Genomic DNA, 20,411 nt, shown 5'->3' with positions numbered 1-20,411 from the left:
CATTGCAATTAACCATTCTACACATATGGGTAGAATAATATACAACTCATAAATCCTCAGGTATCCCCCCTTGTGCTCACTGCTTTCATAACTTACCCAAATAAAGTTCAGATGGTGGAGAGATGCAGATTCATTTTTGTGATGTACAAGTTATATAATTATCAGGCTGCTTTTGTATTTTTCACCCTGTAAAGTATTTTAATCATTATACTGTGTATTTATGTGTAATTATTTCCTGTAGTTGTAGTGGAATACTTTTCGATTAAGCCAAATTCTCTTCCTAAGTTCCACAAAGATATTTTCTTTTCATTTCCATGTGGATGAGTAGTGTTTGAACAATTTGCTCTTCATCCCTTTTTAGATTTCATATGGTTGCATAAAAGCACCTTGTGCACTACCCACAGGGTTCAGTTTGTGATATATTCCAATGCAGATAGACTTTTGTATTTGTGGTTTATGTCCATTTGATCTGTTAGATCTTCTCATATCAAATTTGTAATTGGCATTATGGAGCTATGGAGGTGCTGTCATACTGCGTATATTTCATTAATATCATGAGATTTACCAAGATTCTTATTTGCTCACTTTCTTCTATTGATTGGTAGGGGAGCGAGTATCGTCATCCTTTCAAGCAAGCACTAGAGGGCTAGTTGAGATGGGAACTAGTGAACTCAAAGTTTCACATTTTTCAGTTCAAGCTTCTTCACATCTTAGGTATATATTAAACCCTAAACTAATGCATACATTGAATTACTATTTGAGTATCAGTGTTTTATTTTCTCTTACGATTTGAATATTCTCCATTTGTTACAGGTCATCTTATCAACCAACACGTATTGTTTACAAACTGCCGCAGTATCTTTGGGGACCTGTGGAAGCTTGCTGTAGGTCATCATTATCAAGGAATTTTTTTGATCCCATAAAGTTCCCATGTTGGCTAGAGCCACCCCAGTTGTTTATATGGAAGGAGCCAGCAGAGAGGTATACCTCTTCTACGGGGGCATTTATGACCTCTACTGCCCTTGATAAACGTGGCAAACTTATTTTGGGTGAGGAGAAGGTGGGTGTTTTGTTGCTTAACCTTGGGGGCCCAGAAACTCTTGAAGATGTGCAGCCTTTCCTTTTTAATCTTTTTGCAGATCCAGTAAGGGGATCTCCTTCATCTCTAATTGATTTCATATATTGGTTGATTCTTAATCTGTTATCTTAATTTCCAATATATGTAAAATGACAACATATTTTGCAAATTACTGGCAGTTCTTCACATTCGCAGTGGTAGATTCTTTGAAATATTACCTCTATCATATTATATATTATAAAATTTTTAGTGATTTCCACGCCAATAAGAGAAATCAATTTTGCACATTCAAGAAAAGAAGTCATCCCTCCTGCATTCCTAATTAAGCAATGATCTTCAAAATTGAGAAACCTCACCAAATTTGTTGGAGACCAAGAGGCTTTGTGTTAAAAAGAGAGGTTTCTCAATTTTGAAGATCACTAAGGTAATTTTAGTCATGCGGGAGAAATGGAATAAGAACCCCAGAATACCATGTTTTGGCAGCTTACACCAAATAAAGTGTGGCTGAAAAGAATCAGGAATGGTTGTACAGTTCAATTACTGAGTGTGGCTGAAAAGGATCAGGAATGGTTGTACAGTTCAATTACTGATGAAATGGAACCCCCTCTTGTGTTTTTTAAATGCGTTCAGGTTTTTGAGTTTTTGTGTTTTCTTCCCTCGTATCTATTACTTTATGTCTGTTTTGCCGATTGTATTGATTATTCCATTTTCAAATTTTTAATTTTTATTGGTAGCTTTCATTTTTAGTCCAATTTTGTTAAATGTATCCAATCAAAATAAACTTTTAATTTTATCCTTCAATATTGAGTTTGGTCAGAATTTGTGTTATCATCATCATGAATAACTTTTGTTATTTCTGTGATTCTCTAGAGGCAGTCTTGTCACTGTCAAAATACTGGAACGCTGGAGATAATATCAGATTTTATAGAGACATGCACCAAATATTCAAATAGAAAAACTCATCTGCAACCCAACCCCCAGATAATTGTTTGACCTCCAACTTGGTCGCGCAGATTCCATTTTTTTTTTCATCATTCTTTTGTTCTGATTAGTGTTTCACGAGCTATAAATTATATAAGAAATAAGGATGCATGTACTTCATTGCTACAAAATCATCGCACCATAATGGGTTTTAAATTTTTATTAGTAATTTAGTATGTTGGCTGACACAAACCTAGTTAAACAGTCATTTCTCCAGAGACATGTTCAATCATTGATAATAATACTTATTCAAAAAAAAAAAATCATTGATTATAATACAATAATGTATTTATGCTAAAATTTAGCTTTAATTTTGTGAAACACAAAATTCAATTCATAGATTTAAAAAAAAAAAAAAAAACCATAATCTCTAGGCTTTAGGTCTATTGGTGATATATGATATCATTTGTATCTTTATAGTGAAGATAGTTCGAATTTGTTAAATTCATGCATGACATGCCAACTATCATCGTGTCGAAATTTCGAGGTTAATTTTCAAATTCAAATTCATCATGTTATTACATGCACCAGATTATGTGAAAAGAACTTGATTGAATCATCCATTATATCATGTTTTGCATGGAACATAGCTGCAAATCTGCCTGTAGCGACTAGACGCCTGAATGCCCTGTTTGGGTACTCCCTCCTCCATTCGATTGGCCACAAGAGCCTCTCCCCTAATATGTACAGCTTGGAACTGGGTCTAAACTAAATTCAAGCTGGATGTAATCTGCGAAGTGTTGGATTTCGAGGGGGCTCTCTTTTGTTGGCAAAGATGGCTGAAAAGTTACGTTGGTCCATAATGCAAGAAAGTTGAAACTATTACAGCGGCACAGCCACCATGATCCAACGCTCTTTGAGACCGGTTCTCTTATTGACATCTTGAAAGCATTTGAGACACTCTTTCTTCTCCCAACCTTGAAACTGCTCAAGTGGGCCACTTTAACTGATCATTCTTGTCATACCTCCATATTCATACCAATAACAATGGACAAAAGGAGATCTCTCTAGTCAAGATCCTTGTGGCTTTGAGAAGACTGATCTATTATCAGCATGGCATAGCCGTCCAGGCAGATGCTCCTTTAAATCCAAATAATCCGTTGCGTATTATAATGTCATTACATTGTCCAGTTATTTATTTTAACCTTCTGCATTCTAATGAGGTTTGTCATAAGTGAACAAGTGTCAGTGCTACAGTAAAAATACCTTGTTAATTTTCCATAGGAAAAGATTGAAACTAGTGCTTTTTGTGACTTTTAAGCTTTTAGATCTACCATCATCGGGAAGTTTGCTTTTTTTCATACATTTCCCATTAGTCATGCTTGATGCATGGGTAAAATTTAAATGTGTAAAAATTTTCTAACTATTGGGTGTCACTCAATGTCCAATTATCAATGAGTTATTAATATTAATTTTAGAATAATTTTAGCTTTTCAAATTGTATCTTGATCAGCCTATCTCTACTCTACTAGCTATATAGTACTGAAATTTGTCTGTTTTATGAATACTGTGTCAGTGATGGAGGGCTAAAAAACATTTGAGTATAGTTTGATATTGAAACTCACTATTGACTCATGACAGGATATTATTAGGCTTCCGAGATTGTTTCGCTTTCTCCAGAAACCCCTAGCACAATTCATATCGGTTCTTAGAGCTCCAAAGAGTAGAGAAGGTTATGCCTCCATTGGTGGTGGCTCTCCCTTGCGGAAAATAACTGATGCACAGGTATGATTTATGCACCTGATGCTGGCTAATGTTCAACATTATGTTTTTGTTTTTTTTAAAGAAGTTCACATTGTGTATTTGATAATGCAGTGTCTACATTTTGAACTTCTTCTCTTGATTTTGTATGATATTTTAAGTATATTATCTTTGCTTGGTTATTACTTGGTTGATATCCCACAGGTGTTGTTTCTGATTGCAAATTAGTTAGGAAAGATGTCCTGATTGTAAGAGCCTATGGTTATAATTTCGGATGACCAAAGCATGTTGGTTTGATCATTCTCAATTCAAATCAATATTTCACTGGCATTTCTCTCTATTTCATGGCTGTTCATCTGTTAATTGGACAATGCATGCATCTAGTGTGAATATATGGATGACATGAAGTTATTAGCAGTAGTTTGAGTAGATACTCTTTTTCTTCACATCATGCACACAGAGCATAATGAGGATGGCTAGTTGCGGTTTCTAGAATGTAACTTGAGGCTGATCCTGGGTTTGGAATTTGTTCTTTGTAGAGGCCTTTCTTTTGTATTTCCCTGTAATGATGGAGTAGTCATGGTGGGAGTTGACGCGTTCATGTTAATTGTAGTTGTAGTATTTTCTGTGGCCCTTTTAAATGAGGTATTGAGGATTTGGAATTTGGGAATTTTAGTCTTGTGGAGTATCCTGAGTCTGTCTTCATTTCTTCTTTGCTGACGATTGAGGTTTCTTCTCCCTAGGGATTTGAAATTATGCCGTGCTGTCCTTATTTCTTTACCTTCATCCCCTTTCCTTAGAGAAACAAAAACAAAAATAAAAAATAAAAAAGAAAGAAAGAAGAAAAACATTATCTACTTGCTACTATCCCTTTCACCTCCACTTTCCCACACCCTTTCTTCTCATCAATCCACTGTACCGTACAGCTGTTATCATACGTCTTCCCTCCTCCTTACTGGCTGTTTGGCTGTCTCCATGTGGTGCTACTTGCATGCCTCTTCTCACTTCTAATGAAGATTTATGCCATCAAATGAAGTTATAGTAGTAATGTGGATATCTGCTTTTAAATCTGATAAACAGGTATTGTCAGTAAATTATAATGATAAAACCACTGTTTGGTTTATTATAAAATCATAATATTTCGCCAATATTTGGTCGCTTGTTGAGACAGGAGGAAACTCTTCATTTCTTCCTTTCCATCTTTGAGTTACTCGATATGTTATGGCTTGATCTCAGCATAGGGCATGCACAACTTTTATTGAATGGTGTTTTTCTCCTATTTTTTGTTTTCTGTTTGCTGGCTGTTTTTGGCTTGCTGATCTCTTATGCTCTTGCTTCACAGGCTGAAGAGCTACGAAAATCCCTTGAAGCAAAAAATGTTCCTGCAAAAGTGTATGTTGGAATGCGCTACTGGCATCCATTCACTGAAGAAGCAATCGAACAGGTATTCTGGTGATGAAATTGAAGGCAGAAATTGCCCCAGAATTCCATCTTCAAAAATTATTACTAGCAACTTCATGTGGCTTCTGCGAAAGAAAACACATCTTTGTACATTAGGGTACCATATTAAGTTCAATTGCAGTTCTTACTAATTTTTCTAAGGTAATTTCACTTTTACTGACCTCTTGAAGAGTTCCTAAAAATTGTGCTTAGCTAGTGATGGTGTGAGCTGGGAGTCATATCCAAGGGATGATACTTTGTCATCCCCGGGATTTGATACCTTGCCTCGTACTTAACATGCATTCATTAATAAGAATTGCTTCTTAATGAAAAAAATAATTATCCTAGGACCCTCATTTTTTATAGAACAGTGTAACTCTGTTAAATTATAGTTCATAATTATTTTATGTGTGATATTGGTTTCATCTCTTTTTCAGGTTCCCAATTTCAATATTCTATTTCATTTGGAACATGAGACTCTGCTAGCTCCCAATTTTTGTATTTGGATTTTATTAGCTTCTCACTTCTGCTGGATGCTCAATTGGGGTGCATGGATCTTGGCTTGTGTAACTGTTGTTTCCTCACACTACTGTTAACTTTTCACAGATAAAACAGGATGGGATCACAAAACTTGTTGTACTTCCTCTCTATCCGCAATTCTCAATCTCAACTAGTGGCTCTAGCCTTCGTCTTTTGGAAAGTATATTCAGGTCGCACACTTTAAATTTTCCATGTCCTTGCAAGTTATGATAGAACTATATATGAGCTTTACATTCTTCATTTATATGACATAGTTTGGTTTACTTGCCATTCTTTAGAGAGGATGAGTATCTGGTTAACATGCAACATACTGTGATACCTTCATGGTACCAGCGTGAAGGTTATATTAAAGCCATGGCAAATCTAATTGACAAGGAACTGCAGAATTTTGAAATCCCTAAAGAGGTATGAATTTGTGTTATTTCTGCTATTTAATTTCGAATGGGTAGTTACACACTGTCTTGCATGATTAGCAGTTGCAGAACAGTTGTGCTAGGTCCTAAAATGTAAACTTCTCCTAGAGGGGTTGCATTTCTTGCCCCAAAAGATGCGTTTATGGTGTTTTGGGCTTAATAACTCTGGAGCATATCCAGTTCGTCACCAATGGGACCAATTGCTATTATTGAAATTTCTATTGGAATGACAATGTTGTATCCTCCTCTGCTAGAGTCATGTTGTTCGTGTCTCAACGTGTGTAAAGAACCCTTTACACAGTGGCCAAGTTACATTCCTTAGTGTAACATTCAACCCTTACTAATATCATCTCAACTGTTTTATGTTCTTTACATATCGAGTAAGAACACTCCCAATTGAGCTCATATTGTTTGTAATTGTTGAAATTATTAAGTGTAGCATTGGACATCTAATAAAAAATGTCTTCCCTCCCAACGCCAAATGGCTGCCAATGACATTTCCTGTAGGCAAAATTTCCACATGAGGCAGGTTGGAAATACTTGCAATTTTCCATCAAATATGCTTGAATAATATGCTCTTGTGAGAGTGTATAATACATTTGTTACCTGGGAAAAATACCTACTTAGGAGGACTTCATGATCTGAAAATTTGGGATCCACATTAGAGTCATCAGATGAATAATTTCCACAAAGAAAACAAAATGTGTTTTGCATTCGTGAACACCCAGCTGCCGATTCAAACATTGGAAAGGTTGTGTTCAATCTTATGGCTTTCTTTTTTCCAGGAACTTCTATAGTGTGTATCCAATTTTCTTTTTAGTCTAATAGGTTAGTCCACGAAATTTGAAGCCCTAAAAAATATGCCTAGCTAGTGTTTTGCCCAAGGGAGCACATACACGGCACTTGTATAGACACAAATACATAAACACACACACTCATACATACACGGACACACATGCAGGCATGCACACATATACATGCATAGACACACACACGTGCATAATATTAACCATGCTAGAGATATTTTTTTGGCCCCAAATTTTGTATATATTTTCTTCGTCCCAGCAAACAGTCTTAAATTTATTTATGTTTTTAAAAAAAGGGTCCCTAGAAAGTGGTTTTATTAAACACATTCAACATTGGCCCATCCATTTGATGGGTTCATTAGATTTTGGCTTTTAAGTAAAACTCTTAAAAAATAAAAAAAAAGAAAAAAAGAAAAGAAAAGAAAAGAAAAGTTGTTCATCTGAAGATGATAACACCATTTACAAATGTTAGGGTCAAGCAAGCACCCTAAGGCCTAGATCTAACTGTCATTAAAAAGATGACCCCATTCACTCTCTCCTCAAAAAGATCACTTTTTACAGTTTTTTTTTTAAAATTTCAATGATATTGTTTGCTGGGATGACTATAGGTCTTGTACAAAATTTGGGGTAGAGAGAGATGTATGTTCTTAGATGGAAATGTAATGATCTGCATTTCAATTTCGATTTTTGTAGTTATCTCTCTTTACATCTAGTCTTTGACTTCTTTGATTTAGGGGACATTCTTTTCATCACATGAAATGGATGCCAGGTGATGATCTTTTTTAGTGCTCATGGTGTACCACTTGCTTATGTTGAAGAGGCTGGTGATCCATATAAAGCAGAAATGGAGGAGTGTGTGGACTTGATAATGGAGGAGCTGGAAAAGCGAAGGGTCACGAATGCATATACACTTGCTTATCAGGTATACTTGTTAATGTTATGTGCCTACGGTTGCAGTATTCACTTGGCAAAATATGACTTTGGTTTAAAGCACTTTGGCAACCTATTTATGAAATTTTTTATTTTGAAGTAGCTATTTGTAGTCTGCTTATGTGCTTGAGAAAATCTCGGAAGCAGGATGTGGCAGGATGGCTAGGGTGTTGACAATTGCAAAACTACATGCCAATGTTAGTAGTGTCATGAGCTACCCATAAAAGGAACAGAGCTTGAGTAAATTTGGTCTTAGTTCTTCTGCCTTGGATTTTGCGAAAACTAAATGTGGTTGACAGCTTCTTGGCTTTCTGCATGCTTTACTTCTTGTGTTTATTTGTGATGATCTACACATGTTCCATTGTTTTTTCTCTGTTTGCTGCCTCACTTTTGTTGATTAATAAAAGGAACATATTGCAACTCCTTACAAGAAATTTCCCATGGCCGACTGCTGCAGAAATTTCCACCAAGTTCTGGTTTCTTGCATATGTGTATGGTTCCTATAAAAGTAAATGCGTATAAAGTTCTCCAATAATACTTTACAAGTATGTTATTTTTTGTTTTGAATTCAAGGTCTTTTGAACATGATTCCTATTATGGGTTTTCATCATAAAGATGAGGTGGTTGTAAAAGGTAATATTCTATATTTAATTCCAGGTATGTATTTTTAGGATCTTTTTAGGGTATGTTTTTAGGGTTTTTCAATTTTTGTAGGCATTGTAGGGCTAGTTTTGGGAAGCAGTTAGGTCATTATGGAATATTTATTTGTGAAGGAGTAAAAGTGTCATTTTGTGTTCAGTTTTGATTAGGGCTTCATTTATATTAGAAGTATGGTTTATTGAGGATCAACTTATAGTTAGAGGTTGGGTTAGGGTTTTAGTTTTTGAGTTTGATAATTATTTTGTTTACAGTCCTGGTTTCACCAGAGATCGCTACGACACTTGACTTGTAAGCTTATCCTTTCTATTTTCAATCAATTTTTTGGTTTTTAATTTCTTGTAAATTCCTTTTCATCAGAACTTCTTTTTTGCTTTGCATTGACCGGTATCAGAACAAGCTCATTTCCAAAGCACCATGAGATGATGTAGTTTGTGTGGTGGCTACTAAAGGATGTCGAGTTTGTGGTGGTGTTGATGTCAAAGGTACATGGGAGAAACACAATGATCTGAGGGGATTTGAGGATTTGATGTAAGAGATATGTCAAATTATTTGAGTCAGAGGAGGTTCATGGAACTGAGACACGATGTGCATCCAACTCACTTTGATTGACATTCAATAGTTCATGACAATTGTAGATCTGAATTCAATTGCAATAATGGATCAGCTTTAGCAGAAATTAATCCAGCTCATAACCAGGAAAGAGGTAATCTTTCTGTGTGTGAGGATCTTTTGGTTTGTAGTCTTGAAGGAGATAGACAATCGAGAAACTTTATTCTCAACAAATTGTTTCCAAAATTAACAAGTTATAGATTGAGGTTCGCCACCAATCTTAGACACGTGCTCAGATGAAGAATGAGATCTCATGGGTGATTTCATCTATGTTGAAGTACTTACCCTTTTTTTTTTAAATCTATGTTGAAGTACAAGACTTCATGGGTAATCCGATCTATAATGAGGTTTAAGATGAAGATGAAGTTTTGGAAGTAGAAGTTGCTGATTTGATTAGCTAGTTAAGGTTTGAAAGCACTCGTCCTGAAGAAGCTCCCTCTGTTTGTTCTGGGTTGACCTGGGGTAATTTCAGCTGGTTCATGTAGCTGAACTAAGCTTGGCAGATACTATTAGCATCTTGCGAGGCGACAAGGAGACATATGAGAGTCTCCGTGGAGTTTATATCCAGCATAGGGCCTTAGGTGTTGCTGCACAGCCTTCTAGAAGATACATGACCAGGCACGTCTTTGGCACACAGCCATTGATTTCATGGCTGAAGCTTGTGTTAACGTGATGGCTTAGTTGGATAGCCAGCCCAAAGAGATTGACAATCTGAAGGGAAAATAATTCAACTCGAATAATAATTCCCTGCGCTGGATACCTTTAAAAAAAAAAATTCCATTTGCTGGAGAAGGTTAAAGATGATGTTGTGTCATGGAATTTCAAATTCTCTGGACTCTCTAGCAATGTGTTGCTATGCAGCTTGCCTACCAAGTTGTTGCCAATATTTTCTTCTATATTGGGATTCAAGAGCTAGATGAGACGTTTTTGAGCATTATACCTTCTGACAGCCATAGCTTCTGTTTGTAGCTTAGGATGGCTGTCAATGATACTTATTGGAAAGCCATTTTAGAGCTGCATGACATCTAAAACCAGCCCCATCGGTTTCAGCTACCAATTTAGTCAAGAAAAGCATTTAAATGCCTGAAATTTGAGTCCAAGTTTCGATTTGATTTTCAGTGCAAGTCCAGGGTTAGTTGAATTGAATATATTTCTACTGATTCCTCCATCTGCATATCAAGATCTATTCCTTAGGGGTGTTTACTACCATTCATATCTTTGGAGAAACAAAGAAGAATATTGAAGAAGACGGTGAATTTGATACAGAAGTTTTATCCTAGCCTACTTAAAAAATCTCAAGGATGGGTTTTCGTCAACTAGGAGAGTCTGATCCAGTATAGGTTGACTCCTTAGTAGGATTAGGGTTTCTTGAGGGTCGAGCTACGTTTTAGTCTATACAGTGAGATCAACTTAGGGCTTTAGTTTTATAGTTTGATAATTATTGTGTTTGGAGTCCTGGTTTCACTAGAGATTGCTACGAAGCTTGGCTTGTAGGTTTCCACTTTCTATTTTAGATAAAATTTTTATTTTTTTAATTTCTTCTTGTAAATTTGTTTTGCATTATTAGAGATTCCCTTTTATCTACATAGTGGCCATCTTCTTCATAGGCATGCTTGTCAAGTATTCTTGCTTGATTGCTCCCCGCTTTGATGTAAATTGAAGACAAAAGCATACACACAAGAAATTGCAAGAACTATAGCATGTATACTTAACAACTCCCCAAAATAAAAGGATCCTTTAATTTTCAATTTTAAGTTATATAAATACCTGTAAGTTTTTGTTGGAAAAGAAGAAAAACAATTGGATCAAAGGATATGATAAATCCTCGTATGCCAATTCACTGTGACAAGGTCATTGGATTGATCCAAGCTTCCTTTAAAGTCCCCACTTCCAATCTCTCAAACCTAGCTAGAGGGGAGCAGTGTTTAAAAAATCAGTTATCCGATCTGGAATCAGGCAATCCGGAAACCGGCCAGACCGTCCCAGATCTGTGTATAAAACGGGATCCGGACGAATTGATGCAGTAAATTCGTTGTGATGACGTCACAAACCAGATCTAACATCACAGATTCGATTTGTAGCGTCATAAATTTTTTTTTTTGAAACACGTTTTCTTTTTTTGTGTTGAGATGCCAAAATACCACATTATGTCTGGGCCCCCCACAAGAGCCTGTTGCTCGCTCGTCAAGCATGCAGCTCAAGCACAATGAATTAATGTCGCGGACCTTATGAGTTTTAAAGAGCTTCATGCTCACTAAATTTGATGATGTGGGACAAGTCTCTTTGTTACTTTATACAGGCATGAGAGAGAGCATTTAGGCATTAAGCAACTAAAGGGGTGGTGGCGCAGTTGGCTAGCGCGTAGGTTTCCTAACATTTAAGAGTAATCCTGAGGTCAAGAGTTCAAACCTCTCTCACCCCAACGTCACTTATCTATGCAAAAAAAACAAAACAAAAAAAATCTGAGCACGAACAAACTAATTAAATGACATGCAATTAAAAACTTAGAGCTCACGCAAATTAGTTAAATGACATGCAATTAAATTTGTTAATTAAATGACAATTAAATTTGTTAGCATATGATACGTTAATTAAATTTATTAGCATATGGTACGGTAATTAAATTTGTTACCATATAACACAAATTAATTAAATGACTAATATAGAAATTATATGGTAGGTTTTTTTTTTTTTTTATGAAGTTAACATTGTATTAAAGAGAAGTACAAATAGTGATAAGAGAGGACACACGGGTTTGTCCTCTCAGAGGGGAGCTAGTAACACCTCTGTGAATGGGTGTAGTACAAAGAGTACTTTAGAAAAAACTAACCGCACGACGGTTCGAGGTCATTTTACAAAGGCTTTGGAATCAAAGTGCCATGCCCGGTATTACATTAAAAAGTATGACAAAACAGATGTGAAGAAAAGCGATTAGGAAAGTCTTCCAGGCTTAGGTAGTAGCTACAACTTGCAGATTGGCTCCCTCCTTAGCTAGACGGTCCACCAGTGTGTTTGATTCCTGCCAGATATGCGTCCATGAGACGGGAATATCCTTGCATAGGTGAGAAATCTTGTCAAAAATCGTAGAGAGGCACCAAGGGGGATACATGACCAGCTACCCAAGAAACTATATTGTGTGCATCCCCTTCCAACAAAAGCGGTTGACCCTACACAGGATCAAAGAGTTTGATGCGTGTGAGCAAGGCGAGAGATTTTGCCAATTGTGAATTGGCGTGACCTATATGTCTTGAGAGCTGTGCCAAGCTGTTTCATTGGTAGTCTCTGAACACCACCCCTACCCTAGAGGGGCCAGGATTTTTTAGAGCAGCCATCGATGTTGAACTTAATTGCACAGAAGTAATTGTTGCCAATTGGCAAGGAAGATAGAAGAAGGAAGGAACTTGAGGGCCTTATAATTGGTGGCCCAAAAAGTCACGAGAGTGTGGATTTTATGGAATAGGGCTGGATTATTGTAATGGACGCCTCTAAAGATTCTTGAGTTCCTTTCTATCCATAGGGTCCAAATCATGGCTCCTGCCGCTGCCTTTTAAAGGAGCCTCTCAGCTTTGGGCCACGGAAGATTATCTGCTAAGTTAAACAGTCCAGGGATGGAGGCCGGTATGACCTAGTTTCGGCCGAAAAGATTGAGGAGTTTGCTCCACTGGTAAAAGGCAATGTCGCAGTGGATAAACAGGTGAGAGTGGGTCTCGTCTTCTTTAAAACAGAGAGCGCATCGATTCAGTAAAGCAAAACCCCTTCGCTTGAGTTGCTCAACCGTTAGCGCTTTTCCTCCGCAAGTGATCCAGTTAAACGCTTGTACTTTTGGTGGTGCTATTGATGATCATACCTTGAACGTTACCGAGGGGGAAGAGGGGTGAGAAGGTAGTAAGTTTCTGTAGAAAGAGGCCACCGAGAAGGAGCCAGATGGCTGTGGTGTCCATATGATCCTGTCCGGCCTTGAAAGTGGGAAAAAGTAATCGTTGAGCAAGGCCGAGAGGTAGATGAACTCCAATATTTCAGCATTAGAAAGAGATCGCCTGAAGAGGGGTGCCACACTCTTCTGTTATCTGTCAGCTGGAGCTCTTCCAAGATCTAGGCTAGCGGCTTAGTGCTGAGGGAATGAATACAAAGAAGGAAAGTGATCCTTGAGAGGAGAGTGCCCCAACCAAAGGTTGGCCCAAAATCGGATCCTACTGCTAGACCTCGGGTGGAATCTCTGATGGATTGTTTGAAGGTAGACAAAACCAAAAGAAACGATTTCTAGGCTCCTGAGGGTTTGCTGTGGGGCCTCCCCTCAAGTAGCCAATCTTCCGGGGGAATTCTATATTTATGTTGGAACACTTGTGACCATAGCTGATTAGGGGAGTTCGACAAGCGCCACCACCATTTACCCAAGAGAGCCATGTTCTGATTTCGCAGGGAGCGATTCCCAAGTCCGCCCTGAGTCTTCGGTCGGCAAACCGTTTCCCAGACGACGAGGTGGAATTTTTTTGACTCGGACTCTCCTGACTAGAGGAAGTTCCTTATGGGTTGTTCTAGTCTATTAGCTACCCCTGCCGGCATTTGGAAGAGGGACATGAGATATATGGGGTTGTTGGAGAGTGTGGCTTTGATTAGAGTAGTGCGACCTGCGATGGAAAGGAACCTTTCTTTTCAACCAGCAAGTCGGCGGTCCACTTTATCAATGACAGTTGACCACTGTGCCTTTGTATGTTTCCCAAGTCCCAAGGGAATCCCCATGTAGTTAATTGGGAGCTCTTCCACTTTGCATGTCCAACCTAGGAGTAAGGCTCTGGTCTCCTCAGAGGTGAGGGCAACCCTATCATTGTTGACTTTGGCATATTGACCTTAAAACCTTAAAACTTGAGGCAAACTCAAAGCACCTGAGGAACATACGGAGGCATTCGATTTCCTGAGGGTTGACATGAATGAATACTAAAGTGTCATTGGCGTATTGCAGATGGGAGACCAAGGGGCCCCTAGCACAGCTTTTGAAGCCATTCAATAGGCCTACCTGGTACAACCTAGATAGTGATTGGCTAAAGACTTCGACAGCTATAGCGAAGAGAAAGGGGGAAATGGGGTCTCCTTGTCCAAGACCCCTAAAAGAGGGGAAGAATCCCTTAAGAGCCCTGTTGATCAGAATGGAGCAGTGGGGATTTGAGTAGCAACCCCTCATCTAGCTCTGCCATCTATCCCTACCCATGGTCTCGTTTAAAAATGACCAGTCAACATGGTCATAGGCCTTTTCCCAGTCAATTTTGAATATAAGTCTTGGTTTTTTCTATAAGTGTCGAGAATGGAGACACTCGTGAGCGACCAAGACGGCATCAAGGATTTAATTATCCTTTATGAAGGCACTTTGTGAAAGGGAAATAATAAAAGGTAGCACTTCTTTCAAACGAGTCGCCAGCACTTTTGACAGTATCTTGTAGGAGGAGTTTACCAAACTGATCGGTCTAAAGTCCTTTAATTCATCGGCTCCTTCCATCTTGGGGACTAAGGCAGTGAAGGTGGCATTCATTGCTTTATGAATGTTGCCCCTATGGTAGAACTCTTTGAAGAAATTGAGGAAGTCGGACAGAAGGCCTTGAAAGCCGTCCGGACCTAGCGCTTTGTCTTTGCTGAGATTCGTGATTGCTTTCAGTAGTTCCTCTTCTAAGAATGGGCGTTCCAACAAATTTGACCACTTCTGGGGGAGCAAGTGGAAATGTAGGTTACCCATTCTCGGTCTTGGATCGCTAGCAGCCGAGTAGAGGTTTTTGTAGTAAGCCAGGATAGCTGCTTCCACCTGGGTAGGTTGGTCCAGAGTGGAGTTGCCCACTTTAAGAAGTGAGATAGAGTTTACTCGGCATCGGCAGTTAGCAATCAGGTGGAAGAAGCCTGTGTTATGGTCTCCCAGGTTGAGCCATTTCACTCTGGATCTCTGGTATCAGAAAATTTCTTCTTTCTTGAGAGTGGAGAGATAGTCCAACTTTAGTTGGGATCTGAGATTGCTTTCAGAGGAGAAGAGTGGTTTGGATTCCTCCAGATTGTCCAGCTCCTGGATAGAATTGAGAAGAGAAGTTTTATTAGGGAGAAGTTCCCAGGGATGTTCCTACTCCACTCTTTAAGAGATTTCTTAAGGAGTTGGATCTTGATTTGCAAGATGAAACCTGCCCTTCCCGATACTTGGGGAGAGAAAGAGTCTCACTAGAGTGGGATGAGGGAGGAGAGGGAAGGGTTTTCCATCCAGCTCTCTCGGGATTGGTTGAGTGTCCAAAAGAATAGGGCAGTGGTCCGAAGTAGGTTTAGGAAGAGCTGATAGGGATCCTGGGAAGGTATCGTCCCACGATAGAGAGAGCAGGAATCTGTCAAGTTTAGAGAGGGTGGGCTGAGAAGAGTGGTCGGACTGGTGAAATGATTTCCCTGGAGGGGGATATTGAGGAGTTCATTTCTTGAGATGAAATCTGAAAATTCTGCCATGCTAGGAGTAAAGTTCGAGTTGGTGTTCCTTTCAAACGACCATCTGGTGATATTGAAGTCCCCTCCCAAGCACCAGACAGGGTGTGGGAGCGAGGCCACTCGATCAAGTTCTGCTCAGAAAGCGGGTCTTAGCACAGGAGAGTTCGGACCGTAAACCGTTGTGGACTTTTATGGAAGGCCGTCAGAGGTTCAAGAAACGATGGCCGTGACAAAAAATTCTCCAATCAAGGAGGACTGGAGAGAATGTTATGTCAGATTCAAAATAAGTCAGATGCCCCCTGAGGCGCCTAGCTCAGGCCGGGACAACCACTGGCATGGTCTGCGACCCAGACCTGTTGTATGAGTTGTTAAGAGGTGGCTGTTTGGTTTCAATGAGAGCTAAAAGGGTAGGATTATGTTAGGCACACATGTCCCTGACTGCAGATCGCTTGGGTTCTAGACCCAAACCCTTGACGTTCCATGAAATAAGTTTCATGAGGATGTGGGGGGTGAGTGGCTGGGCAGCCAGTCTGAGGGAACTCCTGCAGAGGAGACTAGAGGAAGAGGCTGGCATAAACTCTTGGGTTGGAATACCAGAGGGAGTCTTGAGATCATAATTGATGCTAGAGAAGAGTTTGCGAAGTTCCCTTCGCCCCTTGATTCTTATCATGAACCGACTTTGGACATCAATTTTGAAAAAATGGTGAAAGGGGAAAACCCATTACTCTAAGCAACTCCATGAGGTCTCCCTGCTCGCGATCAACTCCTTCAACAAAATCGGAGTCTACAAAAGCCAAGGGGGTCTAGGAGAGGGACCCACTAGAACTGAACGGGTCTGAAGAGGCCTGTCGAGGTAGGTCAGCATCGGGTAGGAGAAGGGGGTCTGGGGAGTAAGAGGGGAGGAGATCCAAGGGGAGATCGGGGTATGGTTCAGGAGAAGGGGTGGACTTGGGTGGTAAGGAAAAGGAGGTGTCTGAGAGGAAAGGGTCGAGTGGGAGGGGGGTGGTGGGGGGGGGGGGGGGTTTGAATTCCCAAGGATTCACGCAGGAGCGAGGCCGAAAGTGGGGCGGGGAGAAGGTCGGGAAAGGGTGACGAGAGCGAAAGATACAAGGGGCGATAGGATAGAAGGCCACCGAGAAGGGAGCTGGGAGAAGGATCGGGATTGAGAAAGGGCCATGTCGTTGGTAGAAAGGGTGCAGAAGGGCTACCTGATCGCAGTTGTCCAGGGAACCATGGGGAGAGTTTACTTGGCAAATGGGAGAGAGGAAAGAAGGGGATAGAAGAAGAAGAGGTGGAGGGGATCGAGACAGGGAGGGTCCCGAGGGGGGAAGAGGAAGGGGGGGCGAGAATCCCCAGGTGGGTGCACATGATGGACATGCAGCAGACGATCAGAAGGCTCAGGTGGATGGGAAGAGAGGTGAGGGACAGATGTCAAGACTAGGGGAGAGGGGTGGGACGGTGAGGGAGGGCCCGAAGATAAGAGAGAAGGGGTATCGAGAGCGGGAGAGGGGCTCGAAAAGGCCTGATTGGAGGGCGGCCTTCTCGAGGGGGACGACCCGACAAATGCTAGCGAATCTGATCCCGATCTGGGATTTAAGGCTCCGTTAGAGGGGGGGTACAAGCTCTAATAGGACAGAACGAGGGCCGCAAGGAGGTGATTGAAGCTGGTATAGGGTTGTCCTCAGAGACAAGCGGCAGGGCAACTACAGGTCTATCACCCATCACTGTCATGTGGTTGATTGTTCTCCACGTCTTGCGTATAGTCTGTTGCCAGGGAGCCGTTGGACCTCTCCTAGAATGGGCCACGGCGAGCTTGGGCTGAGGTTGAAGGTTGCATCACCGTTGACGACGGTGTTTTCTCGTCACCACTGTCCAGTCCGACGAGGATGGCTTGACCGCGTCCATTAGCGGAGGAACATGCGAGGAGGACGAATTGGGTGAGGCCAAGGGCCAGGAGATAAGGGAACAATAATACACAGAGATTCAAAAAACGAACTGCCCAGCGCCTAGATGCTTTGTGAAAAAGATATGAAAGGGGGAATAAATTGGTTTAAGAAGCATATTGCTGATATTAAAGGGGATGTTGCCCCTTGTAAAAATGTTCTTGAAGCTATCAGAGAGGAGATTAAGCAATATATGAGTTTTGTAAAACAAAAACAGGAACAAAATCCTTGTTATTTGAATAGATCTATTTCTGCTACTTCTAGAAGACGTGATCTGTGTTGGAAGTATGGTTATATCCCAAAACCAAATGATTTTGTTTATGCACTGTAGAAGTAGCAGAAATAGATCTATTTCTCATTGTATTGTTTGGTTTTGGGTTATAACCATACTTTGATGAACCATATCTTTTCACCTGAGAGGAACCATCAAACTTAATTTCAATGGTTGCTCAAGGGGCAACCCAGGGTCAGCCGGGGCCGGGGGAATATTCCGAGATTATAAGAGGAATATTCTGCTCACGTACGCCGAACCCCTTGGCCATACAGACTCACAACATGCTAAAGCGATGGCACTGTTGATAGGGCTCAAGCGCTTTAACCCCTCTTGGGGATCCCACTTGATAGCAAAAGGGGATGCATACAACATTATATCTTGGGCATCTGGAAAGTGTAAACCACCCTGGTATATAGCTGCGATCTTTGATTCATTTGCAGGGATATCATCGTCTCTTGGAGGCATACCTTCAGGACTTCCAACGCGTTCGCAGATCTCATGGCCAATGACGGAGCCGATCTTACAAACAGTCTTGGACCTCCTCAAAGTTAGCTTTGGGTCTCTCTCTCGTTTCTAGCTTACCACTCGTATTTATGTTGTAAATAGGGTGTTATATAAACCCTCTCACAATTTTTGCTGAGCCATTGTTGTCACAGTACTAGACTGTTTTTTTTGCTTTCATGTAAAGGGATTACCTTGCCCATCAGGGTTCTGGTAGTTCCCAATTTTTTGTAAGGGACGCTCCCAATACTTGTATTTACTTCTTTCATTCTTCAATGAAACAGTTAACTTTATCAAAAAAAAAATTGTATAAAGTGTAATTTTTCTGAAAAAGATACCAATGGGGTATTAACCGATTCAAGAAACAACTTGCTGTAAAAAGGTTCTTGAAGTTATTCGGGATGAGATTAGACAACTTCTGAATTTAAAAGAACTAGAAAATGAGCCTTGTTCTACAAAAATATCTTCTCCAAATTTTTCTAGAAGTGGTGATCTGGGTTGGAAGTATGGTTATAACCCGAATCTGAATGACAAAAATCATATTAAATGTAATTATTGTGGAAAGGATACTAATCGGGGCATTTACCGGTTTAAAAAACACCTTGCCGGTATTAAGGGGGATGTTCTCTCGTGTTAACATGTTCCTGAGGCTACCAGGGAGGAAATTATACAATATTTGAGTTCAGGGAAGCACAAAAAGATAAAAAATGGTAGAGCAGCCAAGACTCCTAGGGCCTCATCTGCACATACTAGTAAGGAGGTAGAAGAAGAGGAGGAAGAGGCAGATTCAGAAGAAACAGAGGAGGACGAGCGTTATATTGAAGAGGGAGATAACTCTGATGTTGATGGCCTCGATTCTGATGCATATGATGAAGCTGACCCTATTCCTTCTGATGATGATGATGATGATGACTGAAGAATCTTGATGTTGAGTGTTGACTATTTTGTTGAGTGTTGATTATTGTGTCTGTATATTTTCTGAATTTCTGTATATTTTTTTTTTCTTATTTTTGGTTTCTACTTTCTATTTTCTAGTTCTGTTATCTAACTTTTGTGTGTAGAGTCTACAATGTATCAGACTATCAGTGTATGCTTGTATGGTTTTACTATTTTAGCATTGCATGAAAAATATGGATTATGGTCTTATGGATTATCAAAATACTGGGATTATGGTCTTAGTTTTTTTTTTTTTTCAACTGGGCTGCTTAGGTTCTGGGCGCCCGCTTAGGCGCTGGGCAACCTGGACCCCATGGCTGCATGGGAGCCACTTAGCGCTTTTTGAAACACTGGTAATACATACCCTCTACCTCAATCCAATCTGAGGAGGGGATGAGGGTAGGATCCAGGGTTTCCACCAAGAGACAAATAGAACCATGAGGTAAGAATGCGATCGACCTCCAGAGGAAAGCGACCATATGACCACAGAAAGCAGCAATTTTCCTGAAAGTCAAGGGGACCAAGCGTGGAGGGGGATGTTGACTATTGTGAGTCAAACTCTCAAAGGTTGAGTAGAGCCGAGACTCGGAGACCATTCCCTAAGGGAAAGAGTCGCACCCTTAAAGGACAAGGGGTTGGGAGAGCTCAAAGCAGAGCGAGCTCTTGGATTGGGTGGAAACCAGAAAAGAAACGCTTTGTCAGGTAATTGCTTGCACACTAGGTTGGGCTCGATCCAAACACGCTGGCCCCATTTTTCAATTGCTCTGAAATCGTCCCTTCGGGGATGAAAAGTACCCTTCAGAGAGGAACGCAACTTAGCAGAAAGGGGGGCTGAGATCTCAGGTGGTACCGCGTCAGCGGGGGGCCGATTGGCATGAACCGAGTGAAGAAGAGGAAAGGGATGCTGATAAAGGCTGTAAATGTAGTTCCAATCCACTGAAGGAATCGATCGTCCGAGTGGTTGTCACTTGTTCTTCGTCTCTCCCATTTTTCCCCATTTCTCAAATCTGTCTTATGGTAGGTTTTGTTGCCATATTATTATTATTTTTTGACGATTTGGGTCACTGATCCGTTTTTTAAATTATCCCATATTGCAAGTATAAATTTATTTACTTATTTTCTTAAATTTATTAAAATATGTTTGCAAATTTATGT

At 40.2% G+C, this 20,411-nt stretch overlaps 1 protein-coding gene and 1 non-coding gene across 15 annotated transcripts in view; both read left to right on the top strand.

Annotated features, from left to right (window-relative positions):
- LOC18423902 (ferrochelatase-2, chloroplastic) overlaps positions 1 to 20,411 on the top strand; it is a 39,092-nt gene that overhangs the window by 3,187 nt on the left and 15,494 nt on the right. For 4 of the 14 annotated variants that reach the window (XR_016054468.1, XR_016054467.1, XM_020675723.2 and 1 more), the window contains exons 2-8: positions 606 to 714; positions 814 to 1,144; positions 3,641 to 3,784; positions 5,103 to 5,204; positions 5,807 to 5,910; positions 6,019 to 6,145; positions 7,729 to 7,881. Coding sequence is in view for 4 of the 14 variants with exons in the window: in XM_020675723.2 (XP_020531382.1) it covers positions 606 to 714; positions 814 to 1,144; positions 3,641 to 3,784; positions 5,103 to 5,204; positions 5,807 to 5,910; positions 6,019 to 6,145; positions 7,729 to 7,881 (1,070 nt within the window). In the remaining 10 variants the exon portion in view is untranslated. Of the gene's footprint in view, positions 1 to 605; positions 715 to 813; positions 1,145 to 3,640; positions 3,785 to 5,102; positions 5,205 to 5,806; positions 5,911 to 6,018; positions 6,146 to 7,693; positions 7,882 to 20,411 lie in introns of all 14 variants that reach the window. The other 10 variants (XR_016054471.1, XR_016054470.1, XR_016054473.1 and 7 more) reach the window with 3 other exon arrangements.
- On the top strand, positions 11,494 to 11,580 carry TRNAR-CCU (transfer RNA arginine (anticodon CCU)). Its single transcript is given in 2 exon segments — positions 11,494 to 11,531; positions 11,545 to 11,580. It is a non-coding gene; the product is annotated as a tRNA-Arg (tRNA).

Source organism: Amborella trichopoda, chromosome 4, assembly GCF_054954075.1.
Source record: "Amborella trichopoda isolate Santa Cruz 75 chromosome 4, AtrichopodaSantaCruz75HAP2 v2.0, whole genome shotgun sequence".
Lineage (NCBI taxonomy): Eukaryota > Viridiplantae > Streptophyta > Magnoliopsida > Amborellales > Amborellaceae > Amborella > Amborella trichopoda.
Note: the sequence above shows the minus strand (reverse complement) of the source record. Positions and strands in the feature narration are given on the sequence as shown.